At 35.5% G+C, this 19810-nt stretch overlaps 2 protein-coding genes across 2 annotated transcripts; both read right to left on the bottom strand.

Annotated features, from left to right (window-relative positions):
- Positions 1–1359: 1359 nt before the first annotated feature.
- On the bottom strand, positions 1360–3203 carry LOC145129647 (peptidyl-prolyl cis-trans isomerase FKBP17-2, chloroplastic-like). The gene is made up of 3 exons (XM_079064422.1): positions 2780–3203; positions 2618–2662; positions 1360–1886 (listed from the first exon to the last, which is right to left on the bottom strand). Exons 1-3 carry the CDS (start codon positions 3094–3096, stop codon positions 1535–1537), a joined length of 714 nt encoding a protein of 237 aa, XP_078920548.1. The 5' UTR covers positions 3097–3203; the 3' UTR covers positions 1360–1534.
- Positions 3204–3263: 60 nt separating this feature from the next.
- Positions 3264–14226, bottom strand: LOC145129646 (putative serine/threonine-protein kinase SIS8). Its single transcript, XM_079064421.1, has 13 exons — positions 13102–14226; positions 12539–12958; positions 11808–11911; positions 10817–11712; positions 10346–10386; positions 9739–9807; positions 9215–9315; positions 6540–6618; positions 6348–6446; positions 6161–6229; positions 4608–4657; positions 4307–4483; positions 3264–3489 (listed from the first exon to the last, which is right to left on the bottom strand). Exons 1-13 carry the CDS (start codon positions 13606–13608, stop codon positions 3396–3398), a joined length of 2706 nt encoding a protein of 901 aa, XP_078920547.1. The 5' UTR covers positions 13609–14226; the 3' UTR covers positions 3264–3395.
- Positions 14227–19810: the final 5584 nt, after the last annotated feature.

Below are 19810 nucleotides of genomic sequence, written 5' to 3'. Positions count from 1 at the left end.
ATATTAAGGGGTCATTTATATTTTTCGCACAGGACCCTTAAAATCATTGGACGCCCCTGCATACATGCCAACCAAAAATCGTATGACTAGTACTAGGCTGGCCAAGCAAAGCATGCGTGCGTTAGTAGGATGTTTTGTAATTCGATGGACCAAGATATAAGCAAGTTATGCCGAAATTAGGCGATGACGATTGGAATTCATTCAAAACACCTACCGAATCAATTCAACTTGTGTTAACATTTAGGGGTTGTTTGTTTTTTTTGTGCGGATCTGCGCAACCACTTTTGTCTGCGTCGCGCATACATTTGTCCTCGCAGAGTGTTTGTTGTTTGGAAGTGTGCAGAACAAAAAACGTCTGCGCGAGGTCTTCCGACATGGGCCACTGTCTTCAAAGGTCTTCACGCTTCATTTAACCTAAACCAAAAAAAAAAAAAAAAAAGTCGTCTATCTTGTTTCCTTTCTCCGCCGCCTATCTTTTTTGCTGAAAATGCATTTTTTATGTTTATGATATGAAATTTATTTGAAAAATCAGTTTATTTCGGTACCTACAGACGTTAAAAAAGAAACAGACTTCTTATTGCAGACTACAGACATTTGGTCCACTTCTTCGGCTGCAGAGGCTTGTAGATATGGTCCGCAGACTGCAGACATTTTGGCTTCAGAAAAACAAACAGCACCTTAGACTCTTAAGATTTGCCATACATAAAACACCTACCAAATAAATTGGAAAAAGCCAGAAAAAGCATGAGATTTTTAGGTCTATAGTGGGCTTGTTTTCAGTAAAAGGACCGGGTCAAGGTGTTTGTCGGGCTGCATTGACCAGGCTTTGACCATAAGCTAGGGTTGCGCCGGACCAGGCTTTGACCATAAGCTAGGGTTGGGCCGGACCGTACCTCTAGCCAATTGTTATAAGTTATTTACTTAAAAATATACTAAAACTACTTTTATTATTATTGTAGATTTTCTTTTAATTTTTTAATCAAGAGGTGATGGTGGTGGGTTACAACAGAGGAGGGAAAGGGCAAGATTTCTTTGTTCTTTTAAATTTTGATTGTATATTTCATTAGGTCGTTTTCTCTATATGTGGATTTACATTAAAAAAAGCAGTTTTTTTTTTTTTTTGCATTGGTTGCCAATTTAAGCTTTTTGTATGAGAATTCTTTTGGGCATTTGAAGATGTCCCTGTGGTTTGCTTACATAACTGGTTATGGTACACATAGATTGGTTCCAAGATAGTATAACTGCATAAATGGTCGAATATGGGAGTTCAAATTTCCAATATGGATTAGTTTCTTCAGGCATTTGACTCTTATATAGTTGTTGTATCTCCATGCATGATACCAATAAAACATAGCATAGTGTGGTTCAACTTAAACGGTTATCTCTTTTATATGTTTATTTTTTCCGTATATTTCTTGAAGTCTCATTTACATGAGGAAAAAACACACGTATCCGTTAACATTTTTTATTCCGAAAAAAAACAAAAAAAAAATAAAAATAAAAACCTCCTATATGGGCATAAGAACATGAAGAATCATGATGGTGCAATTGAAACCTTTTCGACCTCAACAATATACTCAAGTGTTGCATTAGGAAGAATCTTAAAACCAGAACCAAAATCCGCGCCCTCTTCTCCAAAACCGAGAGCCGAAGGAACTATAACTCGTCTTTTGCCACCATTTTTCATGGTTCTTAAAACCATCTCAACACCTTCACACATTCCCTTGCTATAAGGCCTTGATCCAACCACAAGAGCCAATGGTTTCTTGTCCTTACCAAAAGTATCAACAAATACACCATCTCCTTGGACACTTCCCTTGAGATCTATCACCACCAAATCCCCTTTCCTTGGTGTAGCACCACCCCCCACTCTTAGCTCATAATACCTACATAACCAAAACCACTATTTAATTAATAAGAATCCATAAATAAGATCTCAGATTTAAGCATAGACATAGTCACTTAAACATCACCTAAGAGATTGTAATTTACATCCCCTAATGGATGGTTAGACCAATTTAGGAGGTGAAGGTCAATTATAAGCATTAGGTAAAATATTTATCAAGGGTAGAATAGTGTTTGTCGTGATGGAATCAAGAACAAATGAGATGATTTGTTTTAATGGAAATAATTGTTCGATGCGGCCTATGAAATGGAATAAACCACTTTTTTCCCATCCTTTAAGTAGGGGGGATATTCATTATCATTTCGTCATGAAATAAAAATAAAGTTTGTAATATGACACATCTTTTGTTTATATAATTTTTAATAACACAACTTTTTTTTTATTTACTTACTAAAACACACTAGAATTTTTTATACTATTATGATCTTAGTTGATTTTAGATGTTTTTTTCTTTTAAAAAATCATCAAATATAATTAAATAATATAAATAGAGTTAAAATTATAAATGTTCATATATATATATATATATATATATATATATATATATATATATATATATATATATATATATATATATATATATATATATATAAATTTATTATATTCGTAGTCAATTACATACATTGCTTACTTTATTACTCTGTTTATTTGTGATTTCATTTCATCCCATTAAACAAACCATAAATGATATTTAACATCTTGTTCTCGTACCTTATGCCATTAGGTAAAACCACCTCCTCTTCCTTCTCAACATCTCTACAAATAAAAATCATCAGAAAGTAACATCAAACTTGAGTACTACATCAGCATTTTGATGCATCCAAATATCGTTCATAAACATTTGTTCCTTATAATCATTACTGCATAACAAACCTTGTATTGGCTTCTTGTTGATTAACTTCAAAACGTGTCTTGATTTGCTCAGAAACAACACCAAATGCTAGAAAACCAGCCCAAGCCAACCCCGCACCAAGACCAAACCTTCTCGTCAACCCCGAAGCTATCCAATCGGTCGAATCAGCACTTGTCCCCCTGCCACCCCGTTGCACTGGCGGCAGTGGTGGTGGTGGTGGCGGTGGCGGCTCTGGTGAACTGTTACTTAGTGACGGCAGTTGTGGTGGTAGAGATAAACTCTGAGTTCTTACTACAGGAATGGACACAAAGAGTGGAGAACCAAAAAAAGTTGCCATATGAATAATCCCCTCACTTGGGTGTTCTGGTGCAATATTTATACTTATGGTCCCTACCTTATCTCAACTGATAAGATTTTGAGGGCTCTTATAGCTAGCGATAATACCTTTTGTACTACGTACAAGTGTACGACTAACTATTCATGCATATAATACAAGGCTGCTCAAATCATTAATTTATATTATATATATAAGCTACAAATGAACCTTTTTTTTTTTTTTTTTTTTACATTGGGTATCCGAATTTACACTGCGTGCAAGCCAAAAGTTCATAAAAATTACAACAAAAATAGAACAATTTAGTCCCGTGAGGTTTTTGAACTGGTGATCGGCTTTTGTAGGGGTTTCAATGCGGCCATGATGTCAGCAAATGAAGGCCGTAATTTTGGATCTCTGTATAAAATACAAAGTGTCATGTTAAAACTTATAACTCCTTTTTATGAGGGCTAAGCTAATTATAAAAATTAGAACCTCAGTTTTTAAATTAAATAATTGATTTTATGATGCAAGAGATGGCATCATACTTTGATTGGTTTGCTTATTTTTGTTTCTTCCTATTACAGCATTGTACTTTAAAATTCTACTGAATTATCATAATATCATCCTAATACAAACCAATTTTCACTGCTATAATTTGGTAGACTTTCCAAAGTATAATGTCTGCATAAGACAAAAACTTGAAGTACAACAATGCTACAAATGAGTAATGCCTTAATAAGAAATAAAATGAATATGCAATGCTGTTAATAAAACATAAAAATAATAATATTTGAAAGCAGATGCTACAATACACAAATTGACAAAAATGACATTGTTATTTCTTGTATTTAACTTTTCATGTAATGTCCCTACATGCTTGCCCAAGTTCAAGTCTTGACAATACATTTTTTGCTCTAGGTACATTGTGATTTACATTTAATTTAAGAAATGGCAATAGGCAATAGCATCTTCTTTTCACTTATTTTTAACATCATAATACTTCCAATTTTGTTCTTATTAAAAAAAAATTAACTTTAAAAACCTAATCAATTAATACATTGTCTTTCAAAAAGTTTCAAATTAGGACATTTTACGTTGAAAAGTCTACCAAATTATAGGTGGACACTGATATAGTTGAGTAGATTTTTCATAGTATAATGGTGTAATAGAAACAAAATGGTAATAATAAAGAAATAAATTCAAGTAGACTGTTTAGGAATGAAGTACTTACGTTTGCCAACATCTTTCAATAATTTTAGAAATGGTGGGGTCCACATCATTAGGAATTTCAAGACGACGATGCTGAAACCCAACAGCACCAACAACTTGCATTGGGTTCATTCCACCCCATGGTTGTTGCAACGTAAAAAGCTCCCATAAAATGACACCAAAACTATAAACATCACACCTGCATTGCATTCATCTATCAAAATCAATAGAAAGTTATTTATATATATATTTTATTCCCCGAAACATTAGTTTTTACATCAAAGTGATCTATTTATGGAATATGATAAATAAAAAAGACCAACTTTTCATCTGAAGGTTCATTTCGTAGGACCTCGGGTGCCATCCATTCTGCCTGAAAAACATGTGTGTACATATTGAATTGTCAATACAAGAAATGGTGTACATATATATTATCAGTCGCTTTATGTTAAACATGAGGATTATTATTTATTAATTTGTGGTGATTATTATATTTATGTTAGACATTGCTCTATAGAACTAGGAAGAGAGTATGTATGTATGTATGTAAGAATAAAAACAAGAAAGATTCATTAAACTTATATTCCTCATTATACTTATACATGCAAGTAGAAAACAAGCCCCTAAGCTGTGTTTAAATGCAAGAAATAACAGCCTACTTTCATTCATCCTATTTTCATTTCTTTTTATGACCTTTACTTTCAATTTTTTCTTATTACAGATTTGCTTTTTGAAATATCTAACTGATTATATATAGCATTGTACTTCTACTTCTAAATTTTTTACTAGAACATTCTACAATGAAAAATCCACCCAATTATATCAAAACAGATTGCTTTGTATTTAGATGCCATTGCTATAAATGCGTCCAACTTTCATAATGCAATGTTGTAACAAGAAGAAACGAAAGCAGGATGCTATGATAAAGTATAAACATTAAACAAAACAACGGAAGTACATTGCTACTTCTTGCATTTAACCCAAAATGAATCTATAAAAAGGACTATTTTAGGTTAAGTGGGTTTAGCAACAAATTAAATCGGGTTAAGGTCAAATCCGTTGATTTCAAGGTATAGGTTGGGTCCGGTTGCATTGACCTACAAACATTTTTTTGTCCGTTTTCAAAAACTTGTATAAATAATTATATATGATCACAAAAACAATATTAGTATAAGAATATTCTAATCTTTTGAATAAAATACATTTCAGGCAACTTCAACCCATTTGATCAGTAGTTGCCTTTTTAGCTAAATGTTATGATTTTGGCCATTGTGTGTGAGTCCAAATTACCACCTCTAAGATGTGTGGTCTCTATTGTGTTGTCCTTTTTGCATTACACCCATATAGGGGGTGTTTCTTTTTGACTGAATGAGCTTAATGTGTTAAGCACTTACTCTGGAAAACTACAGATAACTGTTTCTTTTTTACTTAATCCAGACAAAATGACTTAGTGGGTTAAGCCAAAAAAACTTGGCTCAATGTATTAAGATGCTGACCCTTTACCTATTTTCCCTTTTTTTTTTTTTTCTTCCATCTCCTCTCATGTTCAAATTGATGAATATTGTTATAAATGTTGATTGTGAATTTTGTTTTGTTTTGGATTGTAAGGGTAAAATGGTCATTTAGTCTCATTCATACAGTTTATTAGGTCCATAAAAGGAAATAAACCTTATGTATACAAAACATTACACACACACATCATTTACCCACACAGGACTAAATGAGAAGAAAAGAAACAGCCCCACTAAGTCACAAAGAAACAAAACCTAAGACTACCGCATGAAAATAGTGTATAATTAATTTTTAGTAAGTTGATAGGAGAAAGAAAGAAGGTATTAATTATTATAGTTTGGCAAGGCAACAAGTAACAACATACCGTTCCTGCAGTAGACCTTGATGAAAGGAATGTGCTGTACTTCATCCTCGACAACCCAAAATCACAAACCTGATGAGATGAGATGAGATGAGATGAGATGACAGAATTCAGTTCATCATGATATTTGGCCAAATTATAATTCAAAATTCCCAAGGGTTATAACTTATAAATAAGATTTGGATGCTACCTTCACAACCCAGTTTTTATCAACAAGGAGATTCGGGGACTTCAAATCACGATGAACTATAACCGGGGTGCAGTTGTGCAGATAATTCATACCACGAGCCTGAAAGTTTGGTTTTGAGTATACACAGTTTATTATTATTTTTTTTAATTTTAAGACAGAAAAGAAGTATTAAAGGCAGCCAAACCAACATACGGCATCCAGCGCGATCCTCAAACGCCTTCGGATATCCAGTTGATTGTTGGGCCGGTGGATTAATCTATACAAACTACCTCTGCAAAAGATAATAATAATAATAATATGTTTCACTTTCATGCCATAGAGTTAACAATCATGATTCATCAAGGAAAAAATACAATGTTTTATGCACTCACTCTCTTCTACATGATTAAGAATATTTTATTTTTTTATAATTAAGGCAATTCTACCCAACAACTCATCTTCTCACTTAACTTTTGTACCAAAGCCAATCATCATATGAATGTTAGCTTGTTGTCTATATAAATATAATTGCAAGAAAAAAATATCCCACATAAATATAATTGCAAGAAACATCCTATTCAATAGTACAAAGGGACTATATGAATACTAAAAGGGATAATACTAGAGTGAGGATTTATCTCCTATTGATAATTAGTGTATCCATCGACTATATACTAACAATAGGGAATGAGTACTACCAGGTATATGTATCCAATACAGGCCAAATGTTTTGACCCGATCCAAGGTGGTCAACCCCACCCAACCCAACCCAACACTTAGAAAAGTTTAGAATAGATTACTCATTACTCTCTAGAAGATGACTGACTATTCATGTACAAAGTAGCATACTAGAATGTGTCCATTAGGTTTCTTGTCTATCCGTATTACGTATAAGGTCAAGTTTCTCTTATTTGTAGTAACTTCACCTTCACCTTGTGAGATCAATAAAGAATACTATTGCACTTTCTAAGGGTACGTTTGTTTCACGGGGAATCTGAAGGAATTTGAATGGAAGATTCCTTTGATAACACGTTTGGTTGACAAAATCGATGTAATTGGATTCCATCAAAATCCATGTACGAAAGAATTAATCATTACTTTGGGGAGTTGGGGTATAACCAAAGAATCTAAATTCATCCCTCTGAACCTATTACCAAGACATTTATCCTTCTATACTTTAAAAACTAAATTTTACTACATTATAAATTCTATAACCAATAATGAGTTGATCCTTACTTTGGGTACAACCAAATAATCTAATTTCAATCGCTCTACGCCTATTAAGACGACATGTATCCTTTTAACTTTAAAATAAAATACCACTACTTCATTAAAAAAACTAAATTTCATAATTAATGTTGGTTCTCAGTCATTCATCACTTGTTATCTACCTTTCTTTTTTGGTTATTGTTGTTGTTTTTTTAATTTAAGTTATCTTCGGTATTTGTTTTACTTTCATTTTGTTATTATTAAAAATATTTCAGATGTTCTGGCCAATATACATCACATTTGCATATTTTTAATATACTTTAATGAAACTCAGCAACACCAATTTCTTTTAATTTCTTCCCAATTCCATCTATTTCCCTTCTTTTACCTCATTAAGTTTGAACTCGGGAACAGGATGTTAGTCTTAAGTTTGAAATTACTTGTGAACTGCAACAAAATTTTATTTAAAGACTTTAATAAATTTTGACTTAATAAGCTATAACTTTTACTTGATGACAATTATGTTATTTCTCAAAACAAATAAATAAATAAGTGAAAAAAAAAAAGCCTCTCACGGCCCTCTTTAAGGTTGCTTACTTGGCCCCTTGATAGTTAGATTGTCGATTGCCATACGGGTTAAAAATTTAACCGCATGACACATCGGAAGTTATCCTTCATGACTCATCTTAAGTTATCTCAAGAATTCTATAGCGCGCTCGAGGTAGCTAGTACTAATATCATGATATTGCAAAGTCGGGGCTTTTATCGAAGAACTGCAAAACAAGCTTGTTAAGTTTCTCTATAGAGGATTTTAAACCAATCATATCTCCTTGAGGATTGTGTCGAAGGAAAATAGCTATCATCTAAAGAGAGGCCCATAATTTGACACCGTGTTTCCAATTAACTTTTTCAAAAAACAAAGAAGCAATTCTTTCTCTTTCAAAGTCAAAGGCACCTTTGGTAACTATATGTTACTCAATGTTGACTAGCATTGGAAGAAGACAATAAATGGACATTTGGAGTTTCGCCTATCTTAGTGTTTATGTGAAGTGAGTATGTTGTTAGTTTTTAGTTATATATTGTCCATTGAGAAGACATGAATTGTAATTCTACTATCATATATGGAAGCATTAAGTATATAAGATAAGGACCAATGAGGTTTTTAACTTCATTTTGAAGGGCTTTCCTTGTTATATTTCCATTTTCTGTATTGCTCGTCATAGTGAAGCTATATGCACTAATTAATATTGGAGTTTTATATTTCCACATAATTATGTACCAAAAATCATGAAAGGTAATGTTTCATCTTTTTTTCCAACTTATGCAACTAAGTGGTTTTTTAGATGAAATATGCAACCATGTTTTAGTCTAGAACCAAATAAACAACAATGTAACCAAAAATAGCTATCTCAGAACATGGCACATTAAATGTTTATATATGCAACAATGTTTCATTTTTTTACTAATTTATGCTGCTCAAAACGAACTATGCAACCACGTGTCAATTGATTAAATAGGTTTCGTGTAAAAATGGGGCATCTTTTGGTGCTAAGATGAAATGACGTTGCATATTTCATATAAACTACTACTTTGTTCCATAATTTGAGAAAACGGTGAAACGTTGTTGCATAAATGTGCATCTAACTCTTGAGAGTATATGTATACATTAGGTGACATACCTAGGAAGAAATTCAGTAACAATTGAAAGATGTGGAGCACGTGTTATAGCTCCCATGAAGAGTACCACATTTGGATGCCGAACTCTTTTCATGATACCAACCTTCAAGACAAAAAAGAATCAATAAGGACATAAACATTTACAAATTAGTATAGGAATTTTCTTCAACTTAAACAAGAATATGGATTAATGCTAAAATAACATATTCCAATGATTTTCACTCATTCCATACATATTGTTAGGACCCTGTTTCTATTTTACCCATTAAACGGATAAAGTGTTGTCTGGATAAATGATAACTATTTGAGCAACTGACATCCACTTCAGGAAAGCCTCCTTTTGCTGACTTTTTCTATTAAGTAGTTCTTTCTGTATTAAGTCAAAGAGATAAACCCATATATAGATTACCAGATAAAGTCATGTCCCCACTCACTTGCATGTTGGTATAAATGATCACATTATTATGTTGATAACATGCAAGCAATATGTCATAATTAGTGTGAATGTTAAAAAAGAGTATTTTACCTCACTTTTGAATTCCTCAAGGGATTCAACAGTTATTTCTTGGTCTAGGAACTTCTTAACAGCAACTTCCTGATATTCAAAAGTGATGGGAAAGAAGATATTAAATGTATATATCTTCAACACTCAAGAGACATGCATGCATAGAAGCCATCAGAAGTTGTAATACATATGCAACACCAATAGTAAAAATCCTTCCATGCATCTTGAGCATTGAAAGTCTAACTATTAATTGTATGCCTCGTTCATACATGAATAAAAACATCTTTCTTTTTTACCCTAACCTCATCTATGGAAAGCTTTTTTCAGTTTGTGTAATATCTTTTTTGTGTTCTTTGTTTGTTCTCTATTATTTATTTTCAAATTTTATCATGCCTATTAATTGTGTGTGTAGATATATCTACGTATATAATATATGAATTTGTACATACAAATATACCACACACATGACTCTGTGTGTGTTTTGCATGTGTTCATATATATAGCTCACTTTTTATTTTCGTTTTATGAGACTCCATATTACTTTCATATTTCTTGTGTTTCATTTCTTTTTAGTCTATTACATTGTATGCAACATCATAATACTATGAACATTTAAAAATTATCTTACAGTTCCATGCCAGTCACCACGATAAACCTCACCATATGATCCTGCAACAAAGAGACCATTACCAATTGGATTAGAAAAAGGAAAAAAAAAATGTAAAAATAGCAATTTACTTTCATTTATCTGTTCATTATAGCACCCTGCTTACATTCATTTCTATTAGAGCATTATATTTTCAATTTTCTCTTATTAAACAGTCCTACTTTGAAATATCTACCCAGTTATAGCATTGTACTTTCAATTTTTTTCTTACAAGGACATTGTACTTTGAAAAAGATATGCAATTGTAGCAGTGAAAATTACTTTTCTATAATTGGGTAGATTCTTCAAAATACAACGTTATAATAGGATGAAATAACAAGCAGGATGTTGTAATAAACAAAAATTATGGAAGTAGAAGTAGGTTGCTATTACTTACATTTAACCCTTTATTACAACAAATGAAAATTAGGATATTAAACTTGAATACAATACCTAATCCGATACGTTCACCCAAGGTGATATCCTCCCATGCAATCTCACAATCCGCCACATCATCAAGGGAAACTTCCGATTTCGTGCTATCATTACCCGCAGACCTATCCGATACTCTCTCTCCTTCATTCTCACTTGTTTGTAAATTACCGAATTGCCCATTTCCATCCCTTTCCACTACACCAGAAGCCTCACAGTTCTTGTCAACAGCCGCCACCACCGCCGCAGCAGTCACCGTGGCGGCAGCCGCCACCGGTAGTTCTATGTTTCGATTTGTAGCGGCAACCACCATCGACGATGCAACAACCGCCGCAGCTGCTGCCGCTGCTGTCGCGGCGGCAGGAGCTTTGGGCAAAATGGGTAATTTACATTTTTGACCCTTTTTGTTTTGATCATCTTGAGGAGGAGGAGGAGGAGGGCGTGTAACTAGTGTATCCTCTTGTTGATCATAAACTTCTGTAAAGAGATTTGCAGGGGCAACAACACCGCTTTCAAGTAACACATCATGCAGTTTTTGTGCTAATTGAGGGTTTTCTTTTGCAGCATCGATCATGTACTGTGAAACATCTTTTACCTTCATTTTTCTTACTGCTGGTGAACTCACACCTTCGGTCCATGAAGGTGATCTGGCATGGCTGTGATGAGAGTGTCTCAAAGGTAATGATTTCTTGGGTTTGGGTTGAATGGCTCCATCATCGGATCTTTCTCTTTCTCGGGTTCCAAAATCGGAGCATTCTTCTGATGAATTTGTGAGGCCACTTCTTGAAGTTAAACGAGAGGAATCATCATCGTGGGACCATGGACTTGATGTCAAGGAAGATTCGTCATGATCTGTGTGGGCTGTGTCTGATGGAATAAGGGTTCCGGGGTCTGCCATTAGATCAACAATGTATTCCCTGGGACCCACACCCACATAAATAATTGTAATGAGCATCAAGATAACAATAATAAGTTGAGTATTAGTGTTAAGACTAGAGGTAAAGGGCACAACCTTCCATCACCAATCTTTATCAAGTTCATGGCAACATCACTAGAGCCTGTATATTGCTTCCCTTTTACCAAACGGCAAGGTATACCAACACTATCAGCCAAAACCTATGAAAAGATAATATTAATATTTAGTTGAAAAGAATAAGATGTTTCTTTTTTACTTAATGAGTGAGTACAAGACGTAATCTGGTAAGCTATATATGGGTGTTTCCTTTGGACTTGATGCAGAAATAACAACTTTTTAAAGAAAGCAGGGAATGGAGGCTTTCAAAGTCAAATAAATCATAACTTTCCCTCATTTATTTTTTTCCTTCCATTTCACCAAATATTCAAAAATCCATACATCATTTACCCCGATAGCACTTAATGTGAAAAAAAGGAGACACTAAAAAGAAAAGCATGTAAAAACATCATTTAAGCCCTCTTTTCCTAAACATGTACTTTCATAATAGTAATAATACATTTGATACATTGGACAGGTTTTGTAGGGCTATTTTGGATGATGAGAATGAGGATTCTTTTCACAAACAAGAGATCACTTGTTGCGCCTTTTTGATATTGATAGTATGTATACGCATAAAGTTACAACTTTTGTCCCAACAACTGACATCAGTCCCAGATTTTGTTAAATTTGTTTTGTGATGTCATGTCCTTTAAAAGTCTCTACTTTATGTTTAGAAGACACAGAAACACCAATAACATATATATATATATATATATATATATATATACCTTAAAAAGCAATGCACGATGGCGTGCCATCCCAATTTTTAGCAAGCCAAGAGGCAAAACCATGCTTCCAAGAGTTGCCTTCAATTTATAGCTAAAATTTCGCCATGCACGCAACATCTTGTCTGGATCCCCAACTGGACCACCCATGAAATTTGAAACTAAAACTGCAAGTCTCTGCACAGTAACAGATTCTGATGCTGACTTGGCAGTAACTTCCATTGCAGTTTGTTCAAGTTGTAACAGCTTGGCATCCACAGCCTTGTTCACAACAATTGCTTCCCATGTGACATTATCAGACACAGGGGTCCCTTGTAAATCCACCAGTGAAGGCATCTTTGATGATAAAGCTTTCCTTGAAGTCTCGCACAAATCGTAGAATCCATCAAGGATTTTATCGTCATAGCTAAGAGCACTGTAATTCTGTCAAGTATGAATGAGTCTAGGACATGAGAAAGGTTAGAACCCAATAGCCCAGCATACATTTATTTTCTAAATTCTAATCTAAAACTGTCTGTTTGCTCAATGTTAATGATATGATAAACTGAGATGGGAGCTGAACTTACCCAATATCTATATGAAAGGACTTGAGCAGGAGTATTATTCTCAGCAGGAAAGGACCCCAAACTGATCTGTTTAACGGCTTCAATCTGAACAGCTTCAGGATCCTCTCTTGCGCTTAACTCCAAAGCCAATTGTATTTGGTACTCTTCTTCTACCTCTGGATCCCTCGAATTACCAGACCCTGAATCCCCTGTCCTAACAGCTTCCATGGCAGCATCAAGTGCTTCACTACTCATTGAATCAAACCCTTCATTCTTATCCTCTTTTTTCACATTTGAAGATGACGGAGGGCTAGGACTAGGACTAGGACTTCGCCGATTCGTTACTGAATTAAGCCATCCCGAAATACCAGATAAGGGTTTATTGTGTTCAGGGGGGAGGCTCTCGATTGATGAAGGGACATCGATCAATCTTTGATTATTGCCCTTTGAAGAAGAATTACACCCATCTGAGTCAACATCCGAAGTTTGATTAGGCATCATGTGTAGCTTCTTTAGAAGATTCTTCATGCTGTTGCTACTTTAAATAAGTAACTAAAAAAGTCAATGCTAAAGAAGAAGAACAAAAACAACACATAACGCCATAAACGTCTCCATTTTCTTAAACCAAGCATGTATTTCGTTAACCAATTGAGAACCCCATAACCTCAGGACTACCGCCAATGAAATCCAACAACAACCCCTGAGGCCAGTAATTGCTTCAAATTAGCAATACCCAGATGCTTAAATTAGCAAATTGTTGCACATTTTTGCTCATAGGAACCAACGATCTTGAAGACTACACGAAGAACACAGATGAATTACAAACACCGGCAAATGAGGATGAAATAAACGTATGGTTTAGGCTGTTCTATTCTATTTACTTGGTTGATCTATAAACTCAATATCCAATTTGCTACCATGAAACACAAAAAAACTGGATTTCAGAGAGAAAAAGCAAAGAGAGATCAACCAATGAAGAGGAAAAGTATTAGCAAAAGAGTATGGCAGAGACAGCAAAGAGCAACAAGTGGGAGCAAAGATGATGACCCACTTGAGGTTTTTGAGGTACAATCGTTAATCCAGAATTTTTATTTATTTATTTGGTGAAAAAAACAAATAAGAAAGCGTCGACTCTGACTCCGTCTCTCGTATGCAAGGATTTTCATTCTCCTATCAAAAGATACAAGATGCGGGTTTTATAAAAGCGTGGGATTTTGGACGGCGAGACGGGCAGGTAGAGCTGTACGCAATTTATTTTTTATTTATTTATTTATTTATTTATAGGTTTTAAGTTAGTATGTGTTTGTTTTTACGAAGGCGAAATGTATGAAGTCTGCGGACCACCTCTGCAACCATTTGTAGCAGAAGAGGGGACCAAACAGCTGCATCGCGTAATAAAAAGTTTGTTTTCTTTTTAACATCTGCAGACTGCTGCAATAAGTTGAAGTAAGGTGTGAAGATGTTTGAAGCAGAGGGTCGAGTGTTGCGTCACGCAGCAGTTTTTAAGTCAGAAGTTTTCTGAAAAACAAACAACTGTGAATGGCCAAGTGTTGCACTTGTGTTGCACGACGCACTGATAAGTGGTCAGAAGTGGTTTTTCCGGAAAAAAAAAACAAACAAGAAATCCGTTAATATCTCAATTGAAATTCCAATTTAAGAAAAGTCTTTTTATCAAGTGAGCTAATCTCGGGTCGATAGAGTTGTAGGCAAGTTGAAGGGGCACACGATTTAATTTCTGAAACTTATATATCATGTGTGATGATAATAGTCAAAAGCTCTATTCTATTATAATATTTTTTTTTCTATTCTAGTCGGCATAATTTATTTGCTTTTATATAATCAGATTTCTATGTGATGCTATTAAGTACATTTAGAATATATAGTAGAGTATGGAATGAATTGAAATGACAAGTTGACATATAATAAATTAATATAGGGTTAATTTCTTTAAAAAAACTTAATATTTTTTGTTTTAAATCAAAACTCTTTCTTTATTTATAAAAATAAAAATAATAATAATAATAATAATAAAACCTAACATTTTCATTTACTTTTTTGTTATTTAGGTGGGAGATCTAATTTTTTTTGTTATTTAGGTGGGAGATCTGGTTTCAACGTCACCAACCGATAAACTTACTGATTTGGGTAAATAAATGACATACCAATTTATATATTTCCCTCAAACCCTGGAAACCAAACAACTCTCTTCTTTTTCTCCTCCTTCGTGATTTGCAAATTTCATAGTCATGACGACTTCCTTAATCTTCATAAACATGAGGTTGGTTACAAATGTTGGAATGGAAATATGCAATTCAGAGGATGAAGTTATGTTATTGACCTCCTAGACTCCAATTAACTTAGGTAGATGGTTTTATGGATGTCCAAATTTCAAAGTTTTGGTATCTTAACCATTGATGTGTAATTTATCAGTCTTAAATTTATAAACGGTTTTAACAAGACTTGGGACTATTACAAAACGGATAAATGTACCTAATCGTATAATTATATAGTTGAGATAAGATCGGGTTGTTAGACTTTTGGGGAACATGTATAATTTAATTTAGAATATATAAAAATTAGTTAAAATAATCAGAAAAGTAAAAAAGGGGAATTGTGTTTAAACTAAATTAAATGAAACTTGAAACAAAGTAAAACCAAATAAATTTAGAAAATGAATTTAATATTGGAAGTATTTTCTCTTAGATTTGATCATCCATGACGTGAGAAAAACTATATACAAAATATTGATCGAAGTTCTTAATTTATAAAATCGATTCTATCGTAACTGGACTGTAACATACATTAGATAGTGTACATAATCGTATAATAGTATAGTTGTGGTGAGACCAAATGTCGAACACAAGGAGAACCAGTATGATTTTCATTTATAAAATAAATTTATTAAGAGGAAATTACACGAATGGTCCTTTAAGTTTTCACTTTTTCCTTGAAGTAGTCCCTACGAAAGTTTTTTCCCTAAGATGGTACCTACGGACATAACCTTGAACGCAAACGGTCCTTGCGTTGGATGTTCGTCTAAATCAACGTTAACATGTCTGTATGTGCCTTGCACATGAGGGTATTTGTAACGACCTAATTTTTATCGAATAAATTTTTCATTTTTGAATAATTATACACATTTCCGATATCAAGAAATTCAGTTATAATTGTTTTCAAAACATAATTCAAATACAATTTTTATCCCAAACATCAGTGTCCCACAAAAGCCCGAGAGAGTGCACGCCGCGCCATCAAGCTTTGCCCTTGCCCTTGGGCTCCGATTTACCTGAAACAAATCCACAAACAGTAAGCTAATGATTAGTGAGTTCCCCCAGAGCATACCCCAAGCACAAATCACATAACACATATCATAACGGCCATAAAGACTACCTCTACCACATACCACATAACATCTTAGCTATAAAGCTATCTCTACCATTAGCCATAAAGGCTATGTCTACCGTTAGTTGTAAAAGCTATCTCTACCATTAGCCATAAAGGTTATCTCTACCGTTAGCTATAAAAGCTATCTCTACCATAGCCATGAAGGCTATCTCTACCGCATATTACTACAAAATCATGCCACACACCTCTACACAACGAGTATACCAACTAGTATGAAATGGGCCGGCCTTGGTGCCTTAAACCCATTGGTATGGTGAGAAGACTCACCTCTGGAATTCTGAATTGGTAAGCTGAATTCAGATATGTCCCACGCTGCCTCTTCTCAACTGCCTATAATCATCAAGTGATTAGCTTAACACCTTTCCATAAATTCCCTCAGAGTCAACCCCGGTCAAGGTCAACTGTCAAGGTCAACAGTCCATGTTGATCTTAACTCGTCGAGTACAACCATCCACTCGTCGAGTTCCTTACATAACTCGTCAACTTGTCGAGTCACTTGAGTGACTCGTCGAGTTCCATAATGTTTGCAGTTTCAAACCCTCAACCGCAAACCCCTGACCGTAAACTCTTTGGTCGTAAGCTCCACTATGCACCCTACTGCACTTGGCACATCGGCCCCGACCCTGCTGGAAGTGTCTGAGGTCTTAGGCTTCTTAGCCTGACCTACCGCTGTATGTGCCTGCTCCGGCTTCCGCTTGGTGCGGAAGTCCAACTCTATTTCCCGTTCCTGGACCTTTTCTACCATCTCATTCAGGGTTTTGCACCCTGTAAAGCTCACAAACTCCCGGATATCATCCCTCATCATGGAATGATATCTCGTCCTCTGCATATCCTCATCGGTAGCGTACTGCGGAATCAACAAAGCTCATTCCCGAAACTTAGCGGTGATCTCCGCCACAGTCTCGATAGTCTACTGAAGGTTATGAAACTCCCTCACAAGCCGTTGCACCTCAATAGGTGGTGCAAACTCCTCATCGAATCGCCGAACAAACTCAGCCCACATCATCTTAGCTACACCAGCCGCTCCCACCTGGCTGGTCACCTCTCCCCACCAATCTCGGGCTCTGTCTCTCAGCATACACGAGGCAAAACCCACATTGGCCGCATCCGGGCAAGAACTCGTGCGTTGGGCATTCTCAATATCCGCCACCCAGCGTCGGCTAACGATGGGGTCCCTGACCCCGAGGAACTCCGGTGCTCCGCACGCCTTGAACTCCCGGAACGAGGGAGTTCGGGCTCCGATCTGGCCTGTGTCAATCTCAGTTCTGAATGACCTGAGCCTCTCCTCCATGATCTCCATAATACCTGTTGAGTATATGGGTTGCGCCATTGGGCTTAGTTAAGTTCGGTCCATATGTAATCACGGTTTGGGCCTGTCCAACCGTGTGTTTGTTTTTAGGGTTTAGTATTTATGGTGCATGCATGCATCACATTTGTTAAGCTTCTAAATATTTCCTTTGACAAGTATTGTAACCCTAGCACGCCTCTAAAGTAGAAGTTCTTCATCGAGCTCTTCTGAGGTGTTGCAGTTTTAATCATTCGACATATGTTTGATTCATAGTTGTGTTTATTGTTTTCTATTGCTTGTTATTATCTCGTTGATATCTATTTGAATCTATCGATCTAAGAGAACTTTATTCTCATCAATTGGTATCAGAGTAGGAGGCTGTGTAAATCATACGCATCTCTTCTGTTTGAAGAATTTTCTTAGGGTTTCCGCTTTTATTGGATCTGTTAAGCCGTCATTCCTTCATTGACGTTGTTCATAGATCTCGATATTACCCTATTTTATCTTTACAAGTCTGATTCTTAGCAGATATCTGAAAAAGGTCATCATGTCTCACGAAGATTCACAAACTAATTTGATCAACATCTTCAACAGCATTGGATCCACAACCAGAATCCCCATTCTATACACTCAAGACTATGAAGTCTGGACGCACCACTTTGAGGAATATGTCGTTGGTTCTGAAGACAATGGCTATCTCATCTGGGAAGCAATAACATTGGGTCCTTTTGTTCATTCTGGAACAAATAGAACTATTAAGACTCAAAAGGAGTACAACAAACTCTTAACCGATGTGGACAAGATTCCTCAAGACGAAAAAGATAAATTGTTGTGCAACGTAAAAGCCATGAGAATGATCAGATTTGCTTTGCAGTCTGATACTTTTCGGTTGGTAAGCTCTTGCACCATGGCAAAAGAGATCTGGGGTAGACTCAAAGAGCTGTATTCCACTGATGAAGACCTAGAGAATTCTATCCAAACTCTATTGCTCTCTGAGTTCGGTGCTTTCCAAAGATGAAAAACTGATTTAGGCATTCGATCGATCCAACCATCTTTTGAGCAAGATGATCAAGCATGATATTGGAAGAGAAGTGATCGAATAGAAGGTCACATTTATGAATGGTTTAAGACCCCAAATGGATGGTTGTGGTATCAACTGTGAAGGCTCATGAGCAGTTTAAAAACTATTCGTTGGCGAAGATGGTGGGCATTCTCAAGTCTCATGAAAGTGTTGTGAAAAAGGAAGCGAAAGTGGTGTCAGGTATGGGATCCTTAGCCCTTCTCTCTAAGGCGAAGAATGTGGCAGAAGATGAAGAAGATTCGGAAATGTCAGAATGTGATCTGACAAACGAGGAGTATGCAATGATGGTTTCCAACCCGAAGCGGTTTGCTCGAAAAAAATTCCCTATTGCCAAGAACTGAAACTGGCAGGGTAGCTATAGCTCAGAAAAGGAAAAAGAGGAGATCAAGAATAATCCTCAAAAGGAAGAAGAGAAGAAGGAGAGAAAACTGGTGGGAGACTCCGGATATGATTGCAACTTCTGCCATGGAAAAAACCACTTTGCCAAAGACTGCATGTTAAGAAAGCTATCGGAGAAGAAGGAGGGTGAAGATGATGAAGCATATTATATGCGCAAGATGGAGGAGATAAAGAATAAGAAAGCCTCTAACAGTTTAATGAATGCTTTGATTGTGCAGGAGAACCTTGTGGATGATGAGTTCGGTGGCGTAAAGGTCTGGTCTACAGACTCTGAAGATGAAGAGGTACGTAAACCCACGCATGGAAAGGCATTTGTGGCGAAAGAAGATGGTGCTGAGTTTGGAGGGAGATGCTTGGTGGTGACAGCTGGAGTGTCACAAATGAGGGGCTATACAACCGAAGGCGAGCGTGAAGAGGCGAATCTGAATGAAGATAAGTGTTTCGTTGCCAAACCTGTGAGCGAAAGGATCAACGACTGCGATCAATTGATCAAGAAGGTACCATCCATTCTCGAATCACTTAAAATACCTGTAACAAACTATGAAAATGAATTAAAA

This window comes from Lactuca virosa, chromosome 8 (genome assembly GCF_052849685.1).
Source record: "Lactuca virosa cultivar CGN04683 chromosome 8, Lactuca_virosa_CGN04683_v6, whole genome shotgun sequence".
Lineage (NCBI taxonomy): Eukaryota > Viridiplantae > Streptophyta > Magnoliopsida > Asterales > Asteraceae > Lactuca > Lactuca virosa.
Note: the sequence above shows the minus strand (reverse complement) of the source record. Positions and strands in the feature narration are given on the sequence as shown.